This window comes from Ictalurus furcatus, chromosome 11 (assembly GCF_023375685.1).
Source record: "Ictalurus furcatus strain D&B chromosome 11, Billie_1.0, whole genome shotgun sequence".
Classification (NCBI taxonomy): Eukaryota; Metazoa; Chordata; class Actinopteri; order Siluriformes; family Ictaluridae; genus Ictalurus; species Ictalurus furcatus.
In genome coordinates, this window is record NC_071265.1 from 16,424,406 (window position 1) to 16,451,829 (window position 27,424).

General features: G+C 37.7%; 3 protein-coding genes across 3 annotated transcripts in view; 1 reads left to right on the top strand and 2 right to left on the bottom strand.

Annotated features, from left to right (window-relative positions):
* The window catches only part of uba7 (ubiquitin-like modifier activating enzyme 7), a 50,189-nt gene extending 39,646 nt beyond the window's left edge, over positions 1 to 10,543 (top strand). The window contains exons 22-24 of the mRNA XM_053636256.1: positions 6,534 to 6,635; positions 8,075 to 8,166; positions 9,430 to 10,543. Of these exons, the coding sequence (XP_053492231.1) occupies positions 6,534 to 6,635; positions 8,075 to 8,166; positions 9,430 to 9,562 (327 nt within the window). The 3' untranslated portion in view covers positions 9,563 to 10,543. The remainder of the gene's footprint in view (positions 1 to 6,533; positions 6,636 to 8,074; positions 8,167 to 9,429) is intronic.
* Positions 10,544 to 12,637: 2,094 nt separating this feature from the next.
* Positions 12,638 to 15,675, bottom strand: inka1b (inka box actin regulator 1b). The gene is made up of 3 exons (XM_053636344.1): positions 15,475 to 15,675; positions 15,335 to 15,374; positions 12,638 to 13,571 (listed from the first exon to the last, which is right to left on the bottom strand). The coding sequence occupies exons 2-3, from the start codon at positions 15,335 to 15,337 to the stop codon at positions 12,684 to 12,686; spliced, it is 891 nt and encodes a 296-aa protein (XP_053492319.1). The 5' UTR covers positions 15,338 to 15,374; positions 15,475 to 15,675; the 3' UTR covers positions 12,638 to 12,683.
* Positions 15,676 to 22,939: 7,264 nt separating this feature from the next.
* The window catches only part of gnai2b (guanine nucleotide binding protein (G protein), alpha inhibiting activity polypeptide 2b), a 54,511-nt gene continuing 50,026 nt past the window's right edge, over positions 22,940 to 27,424 (bottom strand). The window contains exons 7-9 of the mRNA XM_053636364.1: positions 26,566 to 26,719; positions 23,997 to 24,210; positions 22,940 to 23,421 (exon numbers count right to left, since the gene is read on the bottom strand). Coding sequence (XP_053492339.1) covers positions 24,020 to 24,210; positions 26,566 to 26,719 — 345 coding nt within the window. The 3' untranslated portion in view covers positions 22,940 to 23,421; positions 23,997 to 24,019. The remainder of the gene's footprint in view (positions 23,422 to 23,996; positions 24,211 to 26,565; positions 26,720 to 27,424) is intronic.

A 27,424-nucleotide genomic window follows, 5' to 3' on the forward strand; every position in this document is an offset into this window, starting at 1 on the left:
TTGTTCACTGTTGGCAGACATAAAGGCATATGAGTTAACACGCAGGAGCCCACATACACAGCTGTACTATGCAGGTCCATGTGATCACTGGCTGCACAAAAGTGGTCTCTGCACTTAACGAGATGACATTTATGAGCGCATGTGACTAAAAGAATCAATACTGATCAATATTGTTGATGAGTGAGTTAGTGATTATTTATCATGCTCTTAGCTGCCTGTGTCTGTGGAAAGCCAGTACTTGGAGCGTGAAACAGGAGAGCTTGTACATTTTGGTGTAGGCCACTTTGATTTATATTAGAACCTGTAGAAACATGTCACTATATGATTGGTAACCAATGTGCTACATTTATATGACTATTGATTTCTTCATAAGGGATGAGACCCTGACACCAGATGGACATGGGATGATATATGGGGCTTGTTTACATCTGTGTGTAAAAGGGCCCCGCAGGCAAACTGCACCATTTGTTTGTATCCTGTATTGATGGAGTCCTTCTGGCACGAGTCATCAGTGTAGTGAAGAGACCCTCATTGACAAGACAATTGCTCCAACTTCTGTTTGCTATTTAACATGTCAAAGGCCCTGTTGAATAGTAGCCAATGGCTAGAGTGTAAGTGTCAAGCTTCGGAAGAAGATCACCATTCTGCCAACCCTCTCCCTCCTTTGTTCACCTGCTTTTCTAAATTGGTGAATATGCATGGCATAGATAAGAGAGGTTAAAGGGTAAATGAATGAGGGCTTGGAAGGGGGTGAGCTAAAAAAAAAAATGTAAAAAAAATAAATAAAAAGGCCTAAGTCTGTGTGCTGTAATGAAATCAAAGTAGGAATCGCATTTTTTGTTTTGTTTTTCTTTTTTTTGATAATCTTATACATCACAGAATTAAGCTATATTGAAATACATTATGTAGCTGTATAATAGCACAACAAATATATAATACAATAGTATTACAAACCAGTCCTTAAGAAATGTCACTGACATCTGTCACGGTAAAGTCACTCCACTGACTCAGGTCAGTCAGCACGTCCTAATTGTGAACACACTTTCACTCTCCTTTAAGCTTCTGTAGCAATGGACAGCTATCCATCTGTTCTATCCTTATGCATAGAAAATAAAATGACTAAAAGTGAGTGAACACACAGTGGTTTTACATAGTCGGCACTGTAGCCACAATAAGGTAGTGAATATTACTATGAGGTCTGATGTGTTACTTGATATTTAACTCTAACCTATGTAACTAATTGATTGAGAATATTTAATAGAATAAATACAGAACTGGTTCATTCACCCACAGTCTGTGTGCTAGGGATGTAACCGAATATGAATAGATTATTCAGAATGAACAGATGTGTTCTAAACAGATACAAATAAAAGCCACACTAGTATTTTTTTTTTGTTATTTTTTTTAGAAAGTTTACCAGAAAGGTTCCAGAGGACATCTTGTTTAGATAGAGGTTGAATTCACTGGGATCCTGAAGGATGCAACAAAAAAGGTGCATAAGTAGGAGGTTTTGGCTTTCATGTGGTATGAGCGCGCAGTCAGATATGAATCTTGTGGGACAAATAAAGACCATGTTCATGTACATGCATTTACAGCATTCATTAATTCATCCTTAGTAACTGCCTGGTCATGGTTGCAGTGGTTTATATTAGGCTGCTAGCTTGTTTATATTTTGGGAAATAGAACCAATTAATTTGCTAGAAAATATCACACGCAGGCACAAAACAAAAGTAATAACAGTCACCACATATCTCAAGTTGAGACCAATTATGAAGTAGAGTCATGTAGCTCAGGTTGAGTTGAGTCAGAAATCACAGACCATGCTGACAGTGCTGGTATTTTTATCTTTGGGGTTTTTTCTAGTGTTTTCCAGTCCAGTGTTTCCAGGGACTTTATGATTGGGTTTCATATTTATTTTAGAAGGGAAAAAACCCTCAAACAATCAAACACAAAAACCCTTCAGGTTTAGGTCAGGTTTAAATCTAAATACAGATAAGGATATAGATAGTAGTATTGCATTACACTCCTACAATGTGCCATTTGGAATATCCAGATTTTCTCTGTTTACACTAGATTAACCATCCTAAAATGGCAGTGGGAGTCATGTCAACTGAACATGTTTAAATACATTACAGCAGTTTTCTCACATGAGAGGGAAAGAGGAAATTGATTGTTCTTTTTCCTCTTAAGTCAAGAGCCACGTATTTCCATAGTTGGCTGTTGTTTACACAAACAGGGCTGGACTTGTGATGACTTTAGCCTCACTCTTGTCATTTGAGGTTTTTGACATGTGGTTGTTTGAGCCTCTGTGAACACAATTTTCAATCGCCACAATTTAATAAGTGTGCTTATTATTATATCCAAGGCTTGGCAGTATCTGCAAAGCTAACCATGGTGTACATAGTTTTTGTGGGGAAAAAAGATTGTAGTCTTAACTGTGAAACATCTACACAGCGTTTCCACAGTTTATGTGACTTAATATCATCTTATATTATTGTGTATATGCTGTTAGAGGTATTTGACAGTTACTGTTACATTTATTTCCAGCTGAATTCAAGAAAGCATCGTTTAGCTTAAAAGGTGATAGGTTAATACCATGTACAGCGAGAGAATCTTGCTTCAGCTTTCCTGTCTTGGGGCTTTCCTGTTCAGAAAAGGACATTGTGTTGAAATCTACATTGTATACTTGGCAGTAAAGTAGTCTGTAGCATTTTTAAGTCTAGATATTTTGTGTGGGTGAGGTTGTAGTCATGGGTGTTTGTGTGAAAAAGATGAAAGTTTGCCCACTGGTGTACCCCTTGAAGGTAATTCTGTTGCTCCCAATATGCCAAATATTTCTTAAAACTGAATCATTTCATGTTTTATCACTGGATCCGGAGTCTATCTTGGGAACACTGGGCATGGGACAGGAATTCACACTTAGTTATTTATTCTTGTAATTTAGATGTTGTGTCTTGGCAGGCTAATTAATGGCTTGGTCATATTTCCTGTACTGGAAATATGCACATGTTAACAGGAAAAATGGCTGTCTGGTAACAGCAAGAATGGAAATTGTTAGACTGTTTACATTATAGATATTGGGGTGCTCTGGAATTTGCATCATGAATGGGAAAGATCATAAAACATTCTTAGAAATATGGAAGGGAAGTGGTTGTTGTAGCCAGCAGGTTACTGGATTCTTTTTTGAATCTTGTAAATCTCATGGTATCCTGCACATTTGCATGACAGCGTACGTGTGATAAGCCAGTGACCAAGTATCAATATTTATTTATATATTTGTTGTATTTTCTGCAGTAATAAAAAAAAAAAAACACACACACAAAACCCTGTGAACAAGTAGGCTTATCGATATTTATTTTATTTTTTTTTGTTTGTTTGTTCTATTTTTATATTATCAGCATGAAACGTGAACTCACTCACTCTCTCTCTCTCTCTCTCTCTCTCTCTCTTTCTCTCTCTCTCTCTCTCTCTCTCTCTCTCTCTCTCTCTCTCTCTCTCTCTCTCTCTCTCTCTCTCTCTCTCTCTCTCTCTCCAGTAACTAAATATAAATGGCTCAAGCCTCTGTTACTAGCTCTAAAATGACGTTTTGGAATTAGCAGAAAGCTTGAGAAGGGATGTGTAATAATTTAGCTCCACAGACAAGAGTGTTTTAGGGGCAAAAACCTGACAAACGTCTTGAAATAAAACATCCGAACTATGTCTTGAGGTGTCGGAACTGTGGTATAAGCGGAATAATTTACTCCAGTCCGTTGAATTATTAGTAAATAATGCACACCTGAGGTGTAATGGTCACGCCACTTCATGTCGTGGATTCATTACCACCTCGGGGTATGCGTTATTTTCTCATAATTCAATCGCCCATCATCAATTATTCTTTACATTTACTATACTATATAATACCATACTATACTATACTGTACTATAATATAATATAATGGAGAAGGTGTGCTGTCCAACACGTTCCATGTTCTAGCATGGCTTGAGTAAGGACACATGTTGAAGTGAGAGGAAGCCCTGATTACAATGATGCCTCTGATATGTGCAGAACAGATGACAGTTTTGGCAGTTCTCCATTTGGCAAGCAATAACCTCAAGCCTCACGCTTCTCTATAATCTAATTCAACATTATTGCATGTTTTGAACTAGATATACAGCAATGCTTCTAAAGTAAACACTTCTCTATACTATATATAAATATTTTATTATGTTTAAGGCTTTACTTAGGTCCATCAGTACTGTACAGTATGGTTTAAAGCATGTTCCGTGATAATTTAATAAAAACTGACCCTATAGCTCATGAATCTTCCTGAGGTGGGACATTTTTGGGGGGCTGTGAGAAAATAAACAAAAAAAGACTGTTTCTAAAAGATTTGCAGGAATGTTTTAATGGTTTCCAGGGAATGTCTGGATTCCGGTGTTCTTGCTTATTTTTAAACCCCTGTGGATTGGGTAGAGTAGTTGGCATTTACATTCCCTCATGTGCGGCTGCTGATTCTTAGCTCTAGTTGGCTACAAATGCTCTGTGGCATTCGTTGATGAAGTGTATGGCAGAAGTCCAAGCTAGCCTACGAACAGTCTCTTCCTGAGAGAGTGAATATGATTTAGTTTACTCTGTCAAGCTGTATTGTGAATGTTGAATTGATTGAATCGAGAATAAAATAGCAGTGCGCAGTGGAAATAGTTCAATTATAAATAGAATAAAGAATAATATTCTATTCCTGGAATGGAGACAACCATCAGGACAATGTATTCTTCTTGAAATGCATCAAGATGACATCTAGCAAGTGAACTCAACAAAAATACATAACACTAAATGATATTACTAACAGCACAATGACTGGAAGGTTATACGTTTAAATTGCCTTAATTTCAAGCCCAAACGCTCAGTTAGATAAGTGTATTGTATTCTTTTTCATATATAGGTTGCATTGAATACAAGACTATGCCTGATTTAGAAATGTTAATATATTGTTAAGGGAAGAGGTCATTATCAAAGGAAACCATGGACTGCAGCGGGAAGCCTCACAGCTCCAAGGTCCCTGCTTCAAACCTGAGCTGTCTTTGTGGAGTTCTCCCTGTGTTTGCACGAAGTTCCCTCCCACCTCCCACCTCCCAGAAAATTGTTGACTACTCTAAATTACATCTAGGTGTGAATGAGTGTTAGTATACGGTGTATTTCTGCCAAGTGTCTGCTGGCTAGACTTCAAATTCACCACAGTTCTGATGAGGATATAACTGTTACTAAAGATGAATGAATGAATGTATGATTAAAGCCATATGCTACTGGGGCCTTTGAAAATGTCTGGCAGTGGAGACACATTCATGTATGAGACTGTGTAAAATCATGTCTTTACAACAGGGTTTTGGAATAAATGATACTCTTAATGTGTGTGTGCTCACACTCACTCTCACACATACACACAGTTTAATAGATGAGTGGGTCTGGAGTCAACAGGTGTCAGGTGTCAACGCTGAGGTTAATGGGCAGGTGCTGCAGTAAGACGAGAGCTACTGATTGAACCAACAAGTCTGGTTTTGAGATACAGCGATGCAGATTCATGCATTGCTACATTGTTCCTGTATGTGCATGCAGCATATCCAAATAGAGCAGCTGTTGATTATGTTAAAAATATCTTTTGGCAGCTAGAAGGTTGCTGGAGAATACATTTTAGAATAGATCAGAAAAGAAAAGCTAAACTGTGTTTCATGAATACGTTCTTTGATAGACTTTATGTGTGGCTGGAATTCGACAAGTGTGTGTCTTTGGCTAGAATCAAGCACATCCTGTGGAACTGGGCACAGACCTAGATGTATAATAATTTGTTCCACACTGTGAGCCAAATCCACACAGACACTCTTTCAAACGCAAATGTTCTGGATGAATGCCGAGCGTTATGGGTTCTGCGGGCATTAAATCTAGATATATATATACAGCGCATTTGTGATACCTCAAAAATAGAATTACTTTATTCATGGATGACTTTGGGACATACTTCACCAGCTCAAGTCAGGCGGAATAATTGTAGGTTTCAAATTTGAAACAAGATGGTTAGTTTAACTTAAACTTAAATTGATCTTCTGGTGAATAACAGCAGCTCTTAGCTGCTAGGTGTTTTCCATGGCAGGTCCATTGTTTGTTCAAAATATTTGTGGGACTTTTTTTTTTTTTTTTTTTTGCTCAGCCTACATTAGATCATTTTGTATTTCCAGCTACATATTCCTTTGCCAGTGGTCTAACATTATAGCTCCCTTAGGATGTGACCTCAGAGCCCAGAGAGGCCTGTGTTTGGGCTACTCTCCAGACTTGTAGATGAACAATTATACCATTAAAATGACAGAATGTCATTCAGACTTTTTTTTCTGCTCTGCTCCCACTCATTCTTTTGCTCTCTACATCCCTAGTTGCCTCTGATGTCCTTTTTACAAAGAAATTCATTTACTTCACAGAACCAGATTAAACATGTTCTTTCCTGATATGATTGCTGTGGAGTGTACTTGTGTGTTAAGAACTGATGTGTTGTGTCTCTCGGCAGGTTGCAGGGAAAGAGTACTCCCTTTGGGACAAGCTCCTGGTGCAGGGAAGAAAAGAAGGACAGGAGGAAATGACAGTGGAAGAGCTGTTGAAAAACGTCAAGGTCTTTCACACACACACACACACACACACACACACACACACACACACACATATATACACACACTAATCTATTTGAGCTGAATATCACACCACACCACACAAGGATCATTGCAGGCTATCAAGTGCCTGAGCTGTTTCCTTCCTTTCTTTCCTTCTCTCCATCAGCACCCAGTGTTGAGGTGCCCCAACACTGAAAATAATGAATGAGATAAAGTATGATATGATGTAGAACGTGTTACTGAAATGTGAAACTCTGTAACATATATACAACCCCAATTCCGAAAAAGTTGGGACAGGGGCAATTTAGGACTAATAGCGTATGGGACAAGTTGAAATAAGAAGGTGATGTGAAACAGGTAAGGCAATCGTCTAATCATAGTATATAAGGAGTCTCCAAAAACGGCCTAGTCCTTCAAGGACAAGGATGGGTCGAGGCTCAACAATCTGCCAACAGATGTGTTTGTGAATAATCCAACACTTTAAGAACAACATTCCCCAAAGACAGGATTTTGGGTGTTTCAACTTCTACAATGCACCATATAATTAAACGATTCAAGGAATCTGGGTAAATCTTGGTGCGTAAAGGGCAAAGCCAAAAACCATTTCTGAATGCACGTGATCTCCAATCCCTTTAGACGTTATTGTCTTAAAAAACATCTGTAATGGAAATCCTGACATGGGCTCGGGAATACATTGTTAAACCTTTGTCAGCAACACCTTGCATCCACAGATGCAAGTTAAGGCTTTACTATGCAAAACAGAAGCCATACATCAACACTGTCCAGAAGCACTGCCCACTTCTCTGGACTCGGTCTCATCTGAGATGGACAGAAGTACAGAGGAATCGTGTTTTGTGGTCAGACGAGTCGACATTTCAAATAGTTTTTGGACAAAACAGCAGTCATGTTCTCCGGGCCAAAGAGGAAAAGACTGTCCAAGCTGTTATCAGCGTCAGGTCCAAAAGCCAGCGTCTGTCATGGTATGGGGATGTGTCAGTGCCCATGGCATGGATAACTTGCACATCTGTGAAGGCATCATTAATGCAGAAAGATCTGTACACATTTTGGAGCAACATACGCTGCCATCCAGAGCAGGACAACACCAAGAAGAAATGCATAATTAATTAAAACTTCAGTGTCCAAATGTTTAATATGTGTTATTAAAAGAAAAACAGTGGTAAACAGTCGACTGCCCCAGCTTTTTTGTGTTGCAGTCATCAAATTTGAAATTAAATTAAATTTATTTAAATGATTTACATTTATTTAAATAAATTAAATTTTCAAAGTAAAACATCAAATAATATGTTAATAATGTGTTTTTAATATAGTACTGGTTAAATTGAATTTTTTCAGTTGAGTTTCTTTCATGGTAGTCTGCCTAAATGACCACATGTGATTCTGTAGCACTTGGAAAAGTTGTGTTGTTTTCTCTAAATTTCAGGAAAACTATAACCTGACCATTACGGATCTGTATTATGGATCTGCGGTGTTGTACTCTGATCACATGAACCATGCAGCTCGACTTAAACAGAGGTGGGGATTTTCTACACATCACATTCCTGTCTGCAGTTTTGTAAATCAAATGGTTATTTAAAAAAAAATAAAAATAAGTAAATAAGGTTTCTCCTTGAACTATATATATATATATATATATATATATATATATATATATATATATATATATATATATATATAATGTAGTATTAGTGCTATTCGAGTTGATTAAAATGCATTATTTTAGAATGATACTGTGCCGAATAGACTTTTTTTTTGCACATTGGTAGAATAGATGTTGACCCGTCTTACGTAAGTGTTTTAGCTTTATTAATGGAAAGGAAATAAGTGTTTAAAGTGGTACAGAATTCAAAATGGATGCAGGATGTGCAATTTTATCCAGAATAAAAAATGTGCTGTTTACATTTGATCAAGGATTAAGTATGTCCTTGGGCTACAGCTGTATAATTGAAAGCACAAGGTACTGTTGTTCATCAGATCGGTACATAAAGTACATAAAATGCCAAATACCTTTTTATGTGATTCTGGCTAGGGATCAGTAGTGATTGATAAACACTATCTGGTCTTTCAATCACTACTGATCCCGAGCCAGAATCAACCATTATCACCCATTACATTGTACAGTTCTATTATACCTCAGAGCGTTGCATTATATAGTTAAAACTCTGAACAGAATTGCACCACACTGTTAGTGTTCTTGTATGGATGCTGGAAATAATGAGAGGTAACCATCCTCCTTAGGGACTATGCATGTCTTAGCAGCTTTAAAAGATGAGCAGCTTGATAATCACCAGTCATCGTCTTACCCGTCCCATCTTTGCACCTGTCGAAAGAGCTCCAGCTTCTGTCAGGGATCCCTTTTCCTATATCATCGTTCCAGGCAAATGTGAGGACAAAGCGATCAGAGTCATTTGTCGCTTCTGTACCAAGTGTTGTGCCCTCCCTGTACTGCAGCAGCAACAGCTATATTCTGTGTTTACACGCAAATGACAAAGTGTTGGAGCAACAATAAAGGAAAGCCCGTGTAACACCTCATGTCAGGTGCCCTGTAACTTTCATTTGTTTGTGCTAGATGATCCAAATGGTTTACCATGTGGCTGCAGGAAATTCTGAATGGAAAATTAGCAACATAACAGAGACTTCCTCTGTTTTCCTGCCATGATGGTGACCTCCCTCTTCCTCTGTGATCATTTACAGCAGAAATATTCTCCATGTGAGTCCTGAATGCAGTTTACAGTGGTAGTAGTGTCCCCCTGAGAGAAAACGTTTTCTTTTCTGCAGAGTGTCAGAAGTTGTCCAGATGGCCACCAAGACTGAGATTCCAGCACACAAGCAGATGCTGGAGATCATGCCGTCTTTCGCTGAGGATGAGGACTGTGAGAAGGTTCCACCAGTTAGCTATGTCTTTAGATGAGGTCAGCAAGATGGGAAAAGCAAAATAAAGTCTGCAGTGTTTACTGTCAGCTTTATCATATTGTTCTAATGAAGGAAACCCTGTTCATTATCTTACAAATGTATGCTCTAAGATTTGTCTGAATCTCTATCTCTCTCTCTCTCTCTCTCTCTCTCTCTCTCTCTCTCTCTCTCTCTCTCTCCCTCCCTCTCTCTCTCTCTCTCTCTCTCTCTCTCTCTCTCTCTCTCTCTCTCTCTCTCTCTCTTCAAAATTACAGTGGGGTCCAAAAGTCTGAGACCACACTGAAAATCTGGGATTTTTTTATTTATCTATTTTTAAAATGGAAATAAAGTATATATTCAGTATCTTGATTATGTAATATTTAAGATTCTGCAAGATTCTAGGTCCCTATTCGAAATCTAAGCAAATGTGTGATATTGACTGTGTTAACTGCTTTGTACAAAAGGTCAGATTTTCCTCATGCCTAATCTCTTCTATCGAAGCTCATGTTCAGACGACACTCCGGTGGAATTGATATAAAATGGATCATAAGGTTTTGCACAAACTTGTGGAGTCCATGCCAGCTCGAGTGCACACTGTCATTAAAGCAAAAAAGGGATGTAACGAAAACTAAAATTCAGTAATTTGTCGTGAAAATTGTTGTATTAAATTAGAAAAGAATGCAAAATAGAAGCATTTTGTTACAGAGAGAGCGAGAGAGCGAGAGGTTAATGATATATGTAGATCCAATATTCTCTCTAACATAAGATTATAAGTCAAAGATAATCATACACAGACATTTATAATAAAAAAAAGGGATTTATGGACAATAATCAAATAGTTGTTGACTGCTTTGTATGTCATCTCCATAGTGAGACACTGTGACACCTGTAACACTGCCACTATTCATCCCAGGCTTTTGTTATGCATCAATTAACACAAAGCGCTATCAGTCTATCACATTAAGAGAATGTAAAGACAATAAAGAATACTCTAATCTTGTCTGCTCCATTTTATTCAAAGGCATTTCTTTTGAGTTCTATTGTCAGACCACTTTGTTATTCTCTTATCTTAAATTTGTGTATAATACGGAGGGCGGGTGCATGAATTGTTAGTATTTATATTAGGAATGGCAGAAACAATCGCACAGCCAGTTCAGAAGCTCAGAGCGACTTCAGAGAACATGGTCATGTGCATATATTTTTTTTTTTGAATGTTTGTGACATCTTGCCATTGATGTTTGTTATACCACAAACATGACTAACATAAAACGCTCACTCTTGACCACAATATCTCAATTTAAACCTTAAATCATGCCTATTGCTTGACATATGAGTCGGTGTTTTAAGATGACATTAAAAATATGACACATTGAATTCTCAAATCTGATTGGTCAGACGGTGTTCATTAGTTTTCTATAACGGCATGGTTCAAAAGATTAGAATGTACTTTTCTATAGTGACGGTTCATACACAGGGAGTTCTATGGCGGACTCTAAGCCTTATAACAAAAGCATTTTTAGAAATGATTACGTCAAAGCTTTCTGCAGTGATGCAATGTTTATGTAACATTTGTGCGAGGAGTCGCCATACATAGTCTGGTGAGGGATCAACTGTTTATAATGGCTACAGTGTACGTGATAACAGGAACTCATGTCTTGAGGATGTTCCACAACATTAAATATAACTATAAATGTCGAAAAAGTATGACGCCATTCGTTAATAAATTAAAAATTATTATCATTAGCAAATCACAGTTGTCTGAGAACCCTCATGTATTCCTTACATAGCGAACATCTATTCATCAGACCATTCATTCATGCCAGAGGATGAGGTTTCACTCAGTGATGTGGTCTGCGCCAACTCAGTTAAACTCAACCTTCTAAAAGACCTCAACATCTGAATCTGTTTTAACAGAATCATTTGATGGATTGGGTTTTTTTGTTGTTGTTTTTTTTTTTTTTTTAAAAAAGAGGTTAAGTGAGTTTGTTCAAGGTTCCATCTGGACCCAGTAGACTGATCAAGCCACACTCCCCTCCCCATCTCAGAACACACACACACACACAAGAAAAAACACACAATGACCTTCTTACTGAGGAGCCAAGAAGGAGCTCAAAAAAACTCCACAGCAGGCATCTCTGATGAGGTGTTGACATGAGCATCCTCTTCATCCTCAAACATAAACATAAGTGCGGGACTCCCTTCTTCCTTTGAAAGTTGTAGCCAAGCAGACGAGCCATCAGACCTGACATGAGCACTGGGTTAATTGCATTAGCACACAGCTGCAGTGGCACACTGAAACTAACACACAGTTGCTATGACAGCTGTGTACATACATTTATAGATCAGAATGTAATTTCATTTGTGTTGTTTTTTTTTTCCTTCACACACACAGGAGCAAATGGAATAGTTTTGTACTAGCGCTATGTAATCTTCACAGATTGTGAAGTTCTTATTTTCAACCTGCAGCATCAGTAGTATTTTAGGAGTATTATACTATATAAGGACGTCCTCTGCTAAAGTTAGTATGCCCATGACCAGCTTTGATACCTTGATATCTTATTACCTAAGTATAAGTGTGAATCTACAGTGGCTCTTTAAGCCATAGCACTGCCACAAACATGACCTTAAACAAAAATTATAATCATACAGTCATTAAAACCTACCAAATCAGATCCTGTGAATATTATGTAGTTATCAGCTTGCGTGCGGGTTTGGAAGATATCAGTAATGCCATATCCAGTGTTTAAGGTGTTAACCTTTACATAGTTGAAAAAAAAAAAAATTTCAAACAGCTTTTGTTGTGTTTTCCAGAAACATTTATTTCACTTTACATTTTATTTACACATACTTATATATATATATATATATATATATATATATATATATATATATATATATATATATATATATATATATATATTATATAATATATATATATAATATATATATATATATAATATATATTATATATATTATATATAAATATATTATATAATATATATATATATATATATTATATAATATATATATATATTATATAATATATATATATATATATATATATATATATATATATATATATATATGATGATGCTTGATGATTATTATCCAGTCTTAGAATCCTTTGTTATGGCAAGGCCTTAGATATAGCCAATAATGTCATTGCATATAATAGGCTGTCTGCTCCCACTGTTCATGAGGGCACTGAACTGGTGAAAGTCTGTTTCCATCTGGTGTAGCCCAGTGTGTGACTGGTGAAAGAATGGCTTTGGAATCTGAAACCCTACAGGACATGACATCCGCTTTGTGCAAGGCCCTGCAGACTTGCCTCGTCCTTCTATTCCCTTGGACATGATGGCTAGTTTCCGCCTCATGTTAACCAGAAAGTCTTTGGCTAGCTTGCTACTTGGGTTGGGCTTTAAATTGGTCACTTCAGGACACTCAGGAAGGTCCATCCAGTTTTTAATGAGGTCTGCAAAGCTGTTGTCTCCCAGCACGAGAGGCTGCCTGTTGCGGCCTCTTGTCAACAGGGATGCGGTCCAGTCCTCGGGTTCACTGGCCTCAAATGAGGTCCAGCGTTCCAAGCATGCATCCGAGGTCGATTTGGGTCGAATGCGGTTAGTGCGAACACAGGCGGAGGATGAAACACGCACATTCCTTGTGCGCCGCAGAACCACACCCTCATCCTGCCAAGATGCCTCAGAATATCCTGAATCGAAGTCCACGCTCTTCTCACTATACGGCGAACCCTGAGGCAGATGACTGACTGCATCTTCCTCGTCCTGTTCTTCCTCCAGTGGACTCGCCAGACAGCAAGCCGAGTCGTAGGTGCTGCCATCACTGGACTGGGAGATCCGCATACGGGCCAAGTGTTCTCGCTGTAGCGCTCTCCGTCGGCAAGCTCGTGTCACTGCGTAAGAGCACTTGTTGGATTCACTGGGCTCCTGCAGATGCTTCAGGTCTTGCATCGAGCGTATCATGTACCGCATCTGGTCCCTGAAGCAGTCACCCGAAGTTCGCACACACAACTGTTTAAAAGCAGTACAGAAAACAAAGGGAGGTTTTAAAACAAAGCAGCTTTATAACATACAAGTCCAATACATGACTAAACTTTTCCATTGATTCACATAAAAGGAGTTCAAAGTTAGCTAGTACATAGAGCAGCTGCACTTAACAAGCCTTAGAGCAGATAAACACAGAACATTTGGCGTCCATATAAAGGAGGAGAAAAGTTAAACAACAGCATGAGTGTTTAAGATTCAGTGCATAGGGAATGCAGACATATCTGAGCTGGCTGTGGGAGCAGGACGTGAGTAAGATACCTCCCTGCCTCCTCAAGAGGAGAGGAAATGGTGGAAGAAAGTAAAGCGTGACAAACCCCTGTACCACAGGGCCCGCAGGTCATGATGGGGAAATGACATCACGTTTTAACTACACTATACAATGTAGGTCATAGTTCATAGCAAAGAATCCAGATTCTTCCGTTACGAGTGTAGCTGGGGACTAAAGACTATTGGCTCGACGTGTTCTTTCATTTTAAACAAAATGACTAAAAATACAGTATTGTTATGACTCATAGTAACTTGATCATATCGCCAACTAAATGACCACCCTGAAACAATAACTCTCTCCAGACCATTCCTTTCAGAAACTACAATGCAACAGAGGGCTTTTCCAAACTTTCCCTATACTCTGGGTCTGTTTTTTTTTTAATTATTATTATTTCACTTGAAATTCTGCTACCATTGTTTGCTGCTTGTGTTTTTGTGGAATGCCAGTGCATTGGTACGGTTAAGTTTATAGCCTGCGGTGAGACTTGAGGCAGTTTGGAGAACACTCAGGGCTGATATCACAGCTGTGAGGAATTAAGTATTTGGCTCTAAAAGAGATCAAGCCAGCTATGGCTTACGGCCATGTAAACGTATACAGTTGGGTGGAGGTTGTTTTACTTCAACTCAAATGCTTTCCCAATCATTCAGATACACTCAAAGTTTGTCCCAAAAAGTCCCAACATACTCTGAGTAAAACCTTATAGACTACAGCCTAGCATGACTTTAAGGTGCCTTGCATATAAACCCATTAATTAAACTGCTAAATACTGCAGTATGCCTTGCAATATATTTGAAAAAGTGATGAAGCCCTGAGGTATAGGAGTAAATATTTCGCTGTATTAATTTGACCAGATGTCCTGCATTGGTTGCTGACGATGCCATGATTCATCAAACTACAGAAACATCTGTGAATTCTGGTGTGTTTGCGTACTGCAGCCTTCTGAGACGTTTATATTGCAGAGATATAGATATATATATATATATATATATAGAGAGAGAGAGAGAGAGAGAGAGAGAGAGAGATAGATAGATAGATAGATATATATATATATAATTATGAAGACTTATGTAGTCCTGCAAATAACTGACAAGTGCAACAGAACCCGGCTGCTGGGGAAGTTTGCAGTTTGTTGCCCTACCATTTGGTGCACCTAGCAGAATAAACACACACACACACACACACACACACACACACACACACACACACACACACACACACACACACACACCACAGCAGTCTTGTCTGTGTCACATCACTATCAGAAACTGAAAGATGCCAGAATAGAAGTTTTGCACCAAAGTTCTCAAGGAGAAATTATAAAATCATAAAGACTAGATATTTTATGTCAGTTAAATATAACAATGGCCAACACTACAATAACACAGTAATGTAAACATGTAAACATTAAAGTTATAAAGGATAAAGTCCAACATTCAGAACCTGAAAATTAGACACTTACCATGTTGTTTCTCTCCAGTGTATTCTCTCCTTTTTAAGTTCTGCAAGGGAGGAAAAAAAGATAATTATTTCAATTCTATCCAAAAATCGCGGAGTGATATTCAGTCAGTCATCACGTTACCCTGGAGTGTGAATACTTACTCGGATGTCTCGCAGTTCCCAAAGTTAGATAACGATGAACTCTGCAGAGTGTGTGTAGTGACACAGAAACGCACAGCGGTGCTCCAACTGCTGCAGCACTCGTTTGGTCGCAAAGCTGCGCAAGAGCGGGTTTGAGCGCACTGTTCATTTGCAGCTCCTTCAGTCTCAGCCAATCCGCGGCGACTATCTTCCAGCCAGCCAATCAAAAGCGAGCTGAAATGTGAGCCGGGAAACAACTTATCACCTGAAGAGGAGACAAACGATAATCAAATCAAATCAAAATCAACACTGATGTAAAACATTCGCTTATATTCTTTTTTATTTATTTATTTATTTTACAAAATAAATACATTTTATTTATTTTTTTTAAATAAAAGCAGTGTTTACTGTAGCATAGAATTATTTTTGTTAGTTCATATTAATTCAGTGTTTATACTTTAAGACGATTAATTAATTATTAATAAACCACGTTTTCATTTAGTAATTTATTTATTAATAAACCACAACTACAATGACTATTTTTGATTTAAAAATAGCATTTTCATTATTCGTATTTTACACCTAATTACAACCAAATTTCTACGTCAGCGTGCCTGTATTTTTTAAAATGTATTCAATTTATTTTTATTTTATTTTATTTCAACAGTTTTGCTCTAAATATTTCCATTAAATCACCTTGCAAAAAAAAAAGCTTCAAATGTATTAAACACTGAGCTATTTATTTTAACTTTTGGCTGTATGTGAAGTTGTGTGTTTGTATTGTAAATGTTCGAATTAAAATGGATATATTTCATTCAGTGTGCTTTTTTAAATTATTATTATTTTAAATGTAGTCTAAAAATAAGTTATTTGACATTTTAAATGTAAAATTTCAGCAATCTATTTGGACTTTGGATTTGTGGGAGGTTGTTTTTTTATTGTTAAATATAGTAAACTGAAACAAAATCTTTTTTTATTTTAATAGGTTAACTGGATTTATTTTTTTAAGTGTCAATTGCATTAAAACAAAACTATGTGAAATATGCCTCATATAAAAATGATTCAAGTTATGTTTTGAATGAGTGTTTGAGGGTTCATTCTGTCTTAAAAACTTCCTAAACTAAATACAAGACTGTATTGCACAGGAAAACCTGCACAGCAAAACTAAAATAAATAAATAAATAAAATAAAATAAAATAAAAACCCCACACATATAGGGTTATATAAAACCATTTAGTGTTACACTCATGGCCAAAGGGTGGACTTCTCATAAGCAGATGTTGAAATGCACACTGATTGCCATCCTGTGTTCTTTTGCTGCTATTGCATCCATCCATCTTCAGCATACTGCTAACTCTTCACACCCATAAAATCCCTCAATATCAATACGAATGCAAAGTCAACAGCAGTGTCCGCAAACCTCACTGTGAATAACTACACACTATCTTTCAAACGGATTAGCAACAACACCTTGAGACATTTCACACATTCCTCTCCTCATGAGCCTGGGGATTAAAAATGCAAATACAGGCTCAATTATGTTCCTATGAGGACTCAGGACAAGACAGGACAATCTGTAGCTACATTTTTACTTTCTTTTGTTTGTAACGTAGAGGGAAAGGTTTTGACTGGATATTTTTTTCAGTAAGGATAAATCTGGAATAATTATACAAACACTAAATATTTCTTCTTCTTTCTTTTTTTCATTGATGATAAAATTGGCAGGGTTGTAATCCACAAGGGAATAATCTGGAGCAATTCATCATAATAATCCACAAATGCTTTGATGGGTTAATAAATGTGGCAGGGTGTAAGTGCAATACTTTTGCAATACAGCACTGTTCATAAACAACCAACAACGATTGTACTTTCCAGAACTAACGGCTGTTCCTCACGTATAGCAAATGGCTTGGCAATTTAAATACATTCAATTGACACTTCCTACATATGGACCTTGAACGGTTAGAGGTTTGCATTTGAATGCTGATGCTTGTCATCCTAATAGACTGCACACAAAACAAGACAAATAGTTGGAGGATGCCCATAAAGTACATGTCCATATGAGAATGGGTGATTTTATTCTCTTGTTCATAAACCATTGCATGTAGATGCTGCTGTTACAGACACTTATAGGTCTGATATAGGTCTTTTTAAAAAGAAATTATAAGGAACCTCACATAGCCACACGAATAAGTACCTTATGGGTAAAAACCGGCACAAAGGGATGCCACAAAAGTTTGTGGACACCTTACACCCATATATGGATCTTCCCCAAACTGTTGTCACAAAGTTAGCAACACAGTTGTCTAAAATGTCTTTGTATGCTGTAATTCAATTCAATTCAATTTTATTTGTATAGTGCTTTTTACAATAGACATTGTCTCAAAGCAGCTTTACAGAAATATCAACACGGTATACAGATATTAAAGCTATTAAATGCTGTAGCATTACAATTTCCCTGTACTGGAATTAACAAGCCCAAACGTGTTCCAGCATGACAATGCACACAGCGAGTTCCATGAAGACATGGTTTGCCAAGATTGGCTTGAAAAAAAATTCCGTTTCCTACAAAGAGCCCTGAACTCAAACCCACTGAGCATCTTTCGGATGAACTTGAACAACGATCGCACCCCAGATCTCCTCACACAACATCTCACTAATGCTCTTGTGGCTGAATGAGCACAAATCTAAGCTTTCCCAGAAGAGTGGAGATGATTATAAAAGCAAAAATGGGAATAAATCTGGAATGGGATGTTCAACAAGTAAGTGATGGTCAGGTGGCCATCTCTATTATGTTACTGTAGTTCTTATTTAAAATCTCAGCTAGGTATGCACAAGCAGTTATGTTGGCTAAAATATTAGCCAGTTAGCAAAAATAAAAATAAAAATGACCAACACCAGAATGTACAAACACAGCTTTTTACATTACGCTTGTCTAAATCTGGTTCTGGAGAATCACTTTACCTGAATGTTGACCTAGTTGTTATATTTCTATATAATTATAACTAGTTATTATGACTAACGAATTGTTTTACATTTTGCACAGGCACTTTAGTCTTTATGTATCTACTCTTAGAACAATACAGGCACATGTACTGCTCTTTAGAGTCTACTTGAACACTGTGAATGAGAAAAACAGATTTTAGTCATCTTCATTGGACCTGTATGTGCAGAGTTTGCATGTTCTCCCTGTGCTTTAAGGGTTTCTCCCAGGAACTCCAGTTTCCTCCACCATTCCAAAGACATGCATCGTAGGCTGATTGGCATTTCCAAATTGAATGGAGTGTGTGAATGGGTGAGTGTGTGTATGTGTTGGGGGTTGGTACCCAACCTTGTGCTCTGAGTCCCCTGGGATAGGCTCCATTCTCCCTGTAACCTAATTTATGTGTAGGATAAGTGGTACAGTTAATGGATGGATGGATAATTAGACCTGCACATTGTCTTAAAATGGTATTTTAGCTTTGTACTCTATTCACTGTCTGGTGTTTCAGGTTATTTACACTCACTATTTGAGTGTAAACTAAACTATATTTTGTTATACTGTACATATACACTGGGGTACAGTATAACAAAACATATTTTAGTTTACACTCAGATAGTGAGCGTAAATAACCTGACACACAAAGTTGAATTAAATTGAATTGAATGTTTCCTCTTTATACCCTTGAAGAGTTTGTGTATAAGGTAGTGGTTCTCAAAGCCCTCCAGAAAGTCCACATTTTTCTCCATCCTTATAACTTCTTGAGCAAAATGTGCCGTGTCTGGTGGCCATGAGGACTGCTTTGAGAACCACTGCTATACTGTAGCTCCAGTGCCAGGATTACAGTAAGGCAGTGGAGACTTGGCAGTTCTGTGCTAGTAACCAGAATGTTTTGAGCTCAAATCTAAGGACTGCCTTGTGAATTCTCCTTCTGCTCTTCAGACTTGCCTGATCCAACCTGATGCTCTGCATCTGTTTGGAGTACTCCTCACCTGAAAATGACTTGCTGCTGCTGAGGATGGCTGCACATGGACAGCCTAAAGATCACCATGAGGTTACTGTGGATGGAAGCACATAGAAAACATAAAGATGGATATGGATGATCTGCCTTGGATAGCCTTAAGACTGCAGTCAGTTCAATACAATAGACTTTAAGTTAAAACTACAGGGTGTCACAAAAGCATCCAAACATCATAAACTATGCATGGCAGCACCAAATTGCTTGTCCACTTCTTGGTTGGTTCACAACACTTCCAGTTAAAGTTCATCGCAACCTTGTGACAGCTTCTCGATCCTGCCATGAGAATTATTTTAATACGTTCTTTCATCAAAGGCATTCTTAAAGGCTATCTGAAATATATATAATATAAACTAAGTATGAAAAAATGTTTTTGCTAAAAAGTGTTAATTTCTCCTTTGTATGAAGACTTTTGGGACACCCTGTATTATGAATTTGGAAATGTCTCTAGTGCTCATACTCATAAGTTGCTCATATACTCATAAGTTCCTGTATACACAATTGCACTATATGACTGTATAGTATACAGTTGTAGAAGGGATTTATTTATAATCACACTCTGGTTTCACCCAGGCGAGTATGGGTTCCCTTTTGAGTCTGGGTTCTCTCAAGGTTTCTTCCTCTTGTCGTCTCAGGATAGTTTTTCCTCGCCACCTTCGCCTCTGGCTATTTTTATTTTATTACCATTTTGTTGATTGAATCGGAATATGTCATGTCAGTTTAGATGTAAACAATTCCTTCAAACTAAATAACATTAAAATTTAAAAAATAAATAAATAAAATAAAGTAGATATTAATAAACAAAGTAGTCAGACAACTCACGGTTTATACTTTTCATACTGATAATGTTATCAAAACAGGATCTTAGAAACACTGCCTGAATTTGACTTTACCTCAGACTGAAGGATGATGCCAAGAACATGATCTATACTTTTGCTCTTCAATGTTTAGGTTCTTACAATGCACTTTTCACTGGTTTAGCTCCTAAAAGCAAGCTGGAGTGATTGCAGCTGGAACAGAACACAGCATCAAGAGTGCTCCTTCAATGAACAAATGAACAGCACTTCACTGGCTGTAGGTCATACAGAAAACATATACATATACATATTTGTCTTTGTTTGAATGGGCTAACACCCCCTTAATCTAGCTAAGTGAATACACCTCAAGTTGATTTCCTGAACCTCTTCCCAATAGACATCTTCAGCTAACAATATTAATCAGCAGCTTCTTACATTTTATTTCATAGTATTATTATTCACAAAACATTCTATTATATTTGCATAAAAAAACCCCAAAGTGATATACTGCATTTTATGTAATGTGAATTACTAATCCTTTAAAAAAACAAAAAACAAAAAAAAAACAACTAGTTCCTCTTTTTATATGATCATTCTTTTAACGTTTTATTTGCCAAATCACTGAGAAGTCATTTTAGCTGCATTTGATTGTATAAAAGATACTCAAGTAAAGGTATTACTATTGATTTGGATTGCAGAGTTTCACGTGATTACATGTCAAATGAATCTATCAACAACCACAGGTAAAACTTTGCTTTGCTTACAAATTATGGCTAAAAATATTATGATCATGGATCAACTGTGATGAGCTGCTTTACTTCAAACACTGTGTTAAATTGTTCAACGTTTCAGATGCCACTAGGTAAAAATAGTAAAACACATCTCACGTTCGTTCTACAATTTTCTCAAAAATGAAAAATAAATAAATAAATAATTTCGAAAGTTTCTTATATACAGTATAAATGTTCAATTCAGACCCTCTCACACCAAACAGGCTACACAGCTACTAGTCCAGGCTCTCGTCATCTCAAAACTGAACTACTGCAATGCACTACTACTCTTCAGAATGCAGCAGCATGCCTCGTCTTCAACCAGCCCAAAAGCACCCATGTCACACCCCTATTCATCTCCCTCCACTGGCTTCCTGTAGCTGCCTGTATCCAATTCAATGCTCACGTACAAGACCTTGTCTGGAACAGCACCCTCCTACCTCAACTCTCTCCTTGAGGCTTACATTCCCTCACACAATCTGCGATCGGTTAACGACCAACGCTTAGTAGTGCCTACTCAGCCTTGCTCAATGTCCGAACTAACTGTCCCTTAGCGGTGGAATGAACTTCCAACCTCAATCCAGACAGCAGAATCCGTCACTATTTTAAAAAAACAAAATAATTAAAGACCCACCAATTCCCTGAGCACTTAACTAACCCCTAAAATGCCAACCCCCACATTTTTTATTTAAAAAAACAAACAAAAAAAAAACCCTTACTCTGGCTCTCAAACCTCTACGCTGTGCACTTTGCTTCTCTAGAACTCAATTAAAAATCTTGTACAGTAGCGCTACTTCTATTGTTCCCCGCTTGATATATCACTTTGCTTGTATTTCCTCATTTCTAAGTCGCTTTGCATAGAAGCATCTGCTAAATGAATAAATGTAAACGCAATTCAAGTTGACCTGTATAGCACTTTTAACAATGGAGATCACAGAGCAGCGTTAGAGAAATAAATACATTCAGGATAAAGATTTTACATGTATGAAGTTATCCCTAATGAGCAAGCCAGAGGCAACAAACTACCTGAGATGATATGAGGAAGAAACCTTCAGAGGAACCCATCCTCGTGTAAGAGACACCAGACAACGCAATTATAAATAATTCCCTTCTATAACGGTGTACTACATGGTCAAAAAGTGCAATTGTGTAACCAGGAAGCTTATTACAGTTTTCACATGAAGTCTGTTTTGTTGAACATCTCCACTGGTCACTAATGGAGGTTTGAGTGTAAAACTGTTTATGGTAATTGCAGTCCTAAAGTCATCATAGCATAACTGTTCATATGAATTGTGGTCCAAAGCCATCTTCATGGTTTAAGAGGTACCATCCACAGTAAGGATTTCCAATTGTTGCATTGTTAACATTCTTAAGCCCCCTTATTTATACGTTAAAATAACACTACTAAGAAAAAAAATGGAAGCAAAACACACGCAGGGTTCACAGTTGTGAAATCAAGTTTTATTTTCAATAAAACATTTCATGGCATTTTCATAATCATCAGATTGCGGTCACGTTTTTTTATCGTCTCCTAAAACCACGAACCTCATGTTTAAATTCGTCATTAGATACTGCAAACTGAAATTTGCTCTAAACTCTACAGACAACGTGAAAAGAAGTCAAGGCACAAAACAGAACGAAAGAGTTTGGGGCAGGAACACAAAAAGGACAAGTGAAGACAGTTATGATTCTTACATATTAGTCACAGTTGTACAGTGTTGAGCAAAGTGAAGCGAAGATTTCAGCATGTTAAATGCGTAAGACAAATTACCGAGAGCGCGTCACTCACACTGTGGCTAAACCAGAGCAAGCAAACTGTTCTTTTTTTTCTTTCTTTTATTATTATAATTCATTTTAAATGTGGTCCATCACACAGCACATTGCAGTTAAGCCAGGAATGTGGAATCCATGTGTAAGTAGGTTTATAAAAAAAAAAAAAAAAAAAAGACCAAAGCAAAAGTTGGATTGATCCCGATCTGTGCTTACATAGCTTTTTACAAAAAGACATTACACATTAACGTTTATTAAGATTTACGCATCTGTTAAAGAAAAGGAAAGTTTATTTATCAAATATCCCCCCCCACTCTCTTCTTCTGCGCGGTCATGCTCAAAAACAAAAAGTCAAGGAGCAAAGAGAAACATCAGAAACAATTTGTTGCCTTTTTCATTCCAAAGACAATAACCTCAAAAATATTTACAGAAAATAAAAGGAATAACAATTAGGTACAGGTACAGGAAAGGGTATTTTGGATTCTGCAATATATATTTTCTCTTCGTTGTGGTTCTTGCCCCCCCCTTGCAAAATGAAAATTCAGCGTTTGTCTGGATGGCTGTAGGCAGTCTGGCACTGTGATGACCGACACTAATGCAGGTGCACCACACAGCTGAGCTCTTCCTGAAGTACTAATACGCAAGGGAAACAAAAACAAATGAACATTTTAAAACTTTAAAAATGTACAGTCATGAGAAAAAATAAGTATACCCCATGGAAATATAGTTGAGAGTTTAAACATATTTACAAGCAAACATTTGATCCTCTTTGAAACAAATCGAATGACCAAAAATTTTAAATTTTGTAGCAATTTTCACGATTTAAAATGAACAACAACAACAAAAAAAAAAACAGATCAGTCACATGGAAAAATTAAGTACAACCCTACATTTATCACACCTTCAAATTAGAATCAGGTGTTGAAGATTGGATGCCAGTGATTAGAATCTGCTTAGGGAGTGCAGGTGGAACCTGTCTTATTTATACCCCTCTCATATCTAGTGTATGGTGTTCCCTTTGCTATTGAGGTGTGTGGGGCCATCATGCGTCAAAAAAAGCCAACAATTTCCATGGGGTGTATTTATTTTTTCACATGACTGTGTGTGTGTACATGTAAGATTTGGTGAGAACGTCCTGTTTACTGGCTATCATTTGTGTTAACTCTGTGTGTGTGTGTGTGTGTGTGTGTGTGTGTGTGTGTGTGTACCTTGGCATGTTCCCTGACTGTCTTTAGAAAAGCCCGCAGTCCTTCAGGTTGTTTTTGATGATGACATCAGTGACGGCATCGAACACAAACTGTACGTTCTTGGTGTCGGTGGCGCAGGTAAAGTGGGTGTAGATCTCTTTTGTGTCCTTCTTCTTGTTCAGATCCTCAAACTTGGTCTGGATGTAGCTCGCCGCTTCGTCATATTTGTTGGCTCCTAAACAATAGGAACAGGAAGATGAGGGGAAAACATCAGTGTGAGTAATAATGCAGCAAGAAACCCAGGTGCCACGGTGGGTGCACTCAAAAACTCCAACGCTAGCGAGTGTTCTAATTTGCATAACAGTTATATGGTAAGCTCTCACTGAACATTTTGAGATCTGGGAATTATACAGGTGCATCTCAAAAAATCTGAATATCGTGGAAAATATTTCAAGCCTTTTTTGTTTTAATCTTGATTACAGCTTCAAAAATCCAGTATCTCAAAATATTAGAAGGAAGAATTTATAATGCAGAAATGTATTATAAATACATTTAAATTACACGAGGGAAAAAATAAACTTTTCCACGATATTCACATTTTTTGAGATGCACCTGTATGGACCTGATACTAAAATCAGTCATATACTAGAACAGAACTACAGAGTACAGCTGAAAAATGTAGAAACTCCTCAATATCTAGTACATCCTACATATTTGAATTTCTTCTATCAAACTCAGTTTACTCACAATGCCCCTCACCTTTAACGGCACGTCTATTTTAACTCCTTATAAGCTGTAAACATGGGGACTATTTGGATACCATCAATCACTTTAAGAAACAATTATGACAGGTCAGTATTAGTTAGTATTAAAAGATTCTATCTGGCTGAAGAGTTGTTTTAAGAGATGGGATGTCAAAGTTCTGACATTTCAGCCATCAAAAGTCTACAGAGATCCATGGCAATCTGCATAGATACAGTTCAACAAAGGCTACACTAAGATTACACAAAGCAAAATCAAATAATATTGTCCATTTCTCATGAAGTAATCCTTCAGTCTGAATAAATGATTGATAACGTGGCTGTGGCTCAGGTGGTTGAGCGGGTTGTCCACTAATCGTAGGGTTGGCGGTTTGATTCCCGGCCGAAGTGTCCTTGGGCAAGACACTGAACCCCAAGTTGCTCCTGATGGCAAGTTAGCACCTTGCATGGCAGCTCAGCTACCGTTGGTGTGTGAGTGTGTGTGTGAATGGGTGAATGAGACACAGTGTAAAGCGCTTTGGATAAAGGCGCTACATAAGTGCGCCATTTACAACAAGTCTTAAATCTCCAAGATGCTAAATATTTCACTTAATCCGTTCTTCTTAAACAAGATATTCTATCTTAAGATGTATTTTTAAAACATTTACCAATTTAGGTCATATTGTATAATCAATTAATACATACAACACACACGGCTACTTAACTTACAATGACTATATTTACATACACATCAATATTCTGATTAGTACCAAGTCGTGTAAACGCTGCAATCTGATTGCCTGATACAGATTAAGACAATATTCTGATTCCCACCTCTGGAGTACGGCCGTATTTAAATGGGAAATGTGTTGCATGTAAACACCCTATTCAGAAAATCCACTGAAAGGAGATATATGCACATGCTCAGTATGCAAGGAATTGTGGGCGCTAACAGATGCTTAGCTGTAGGCTCGGGCATACTTACAACAACCATGTATACAGGAATATTCCGATGCCTGTACGCATATAAACATCGTATTCAGAATATGGCTGTGACCCGAATATAGACCTTAAACAGAATTTGATGCGAGTGTAAACTTAGACATTGGAAGATCAGTTTAAAAGAGACACACGGCATGCAGCTAACCAGTAATAATCAATTCGACTGTCCTCTGGTGTCATCTACAATAATAGAGAACACCATATAAGGATGACAACTGCTAACAGACACCGCTAACAAGAAAATCCTAGCAGGCAGAGAGACATAATCATAAACTGTCTACAACTGTAGTAAAAGAGAGATAATTTTCCTATCAAGCACTTATTACTGACCACAGATACAGAAATGCAAAAATCTGTTTAAAAAAACAGAACTTATAAATGCCAGGAAGTTGGGGTCAGAGTGCAGGGTCAGTCATGATACAGTGGCTTTGCTGCAGATAGGGTTAAGGGCCTTGCTCAAGGGCCCAACAGTGGCTGTGGCCGTGCTAGGGCCCGAACCCCCGACCTTCCAATCAGTAACCCAGAGCCTTAACCGCCAAGCCACCACTGTCCCAAAACAAAAACAAAACAAAATAAAGTATGCCCCAGTGATGAACCTCATCATACTAACGTCACAAACAAATCAAAATGCAGAATGCCCAGGATGTTCTGTTGATTCAATGCCAAAGCAAAATCATATAGACCTGTAAAACCCCATATTTACTTCCTGAGTCATGGCTGAGGAGTAAAATACACAAATTATTAAATATAACTTATAGTTATAATGAAATAGAACAATGGGATGCAAGGTATTACAACAAATGGGTTGTTTCTTTGCTTTTTGAAGAGTCTTTGTTGGTCTTACAGACCTGTATACTCAGGGAAGCAGATGCTGAGAGGGCTGCGTGTGATCTTCTCCTCAAACAGATCCTTCTTATTGAGGAAGAGGATGATGGAGGTCTCGGTGAACCATTTATTGTTGCAGATTGAGTCAAAGAGCTTCATGCTCTCATGCATGCGGTTCTGTAACAAAGGCAGGAAAAAATGGCGAGTGAATGTTCGAATAAATCTAGATTACACGGTGGAGTGACCACAAGGGGGAGCCACCACTTCATACTACTTCTAACCGAATACATACACTCACAGGTCACTTTAATAGGAACACCTGCTCCTTTATGCAGTTATCTATTCAGCAAATCACGTGGCAGCAGTACAAAGCATAAAATCATAGAGATACAGGTTAGGAGCTTCAGTTAATGCTCACATCAAACATCAGAATGAACAAAAATGTGTGATCTCAGTGACTCTGAATATGACATGGTTTGAGTCTCTGCAGTTACACAGAATGGTGCGATAAACAAAAAAACCATCCTGTGAGCAGAGGCTCTTGCAGGCTGAAACACCTTGACGATGAGAGAGAGAATAGAGGAAAATGACCAGACTGGGTCGAGGACAGGAAGTCTATAGTAATTAATCACATCACTCTTTACAACCGCAGTCAGCAGAAAAGCATCTCAGAACACAATACATCAGACCCTGAGGTGGATGGGCTGCAATAGCAGATGACCACATCAGGTCCCACACCTGTCAGCCAAGAACAGGAATCTGTCGCTATTATGGGTACAGTCCAGGTGATTTTCCCCCATAATCTTCAACTGTCCAGTTTGGGCGAGTCTGCGCCCATTATAGCCTCAGCTTCCTGTTCTTGGCTGACAGGTGTGGGACCTG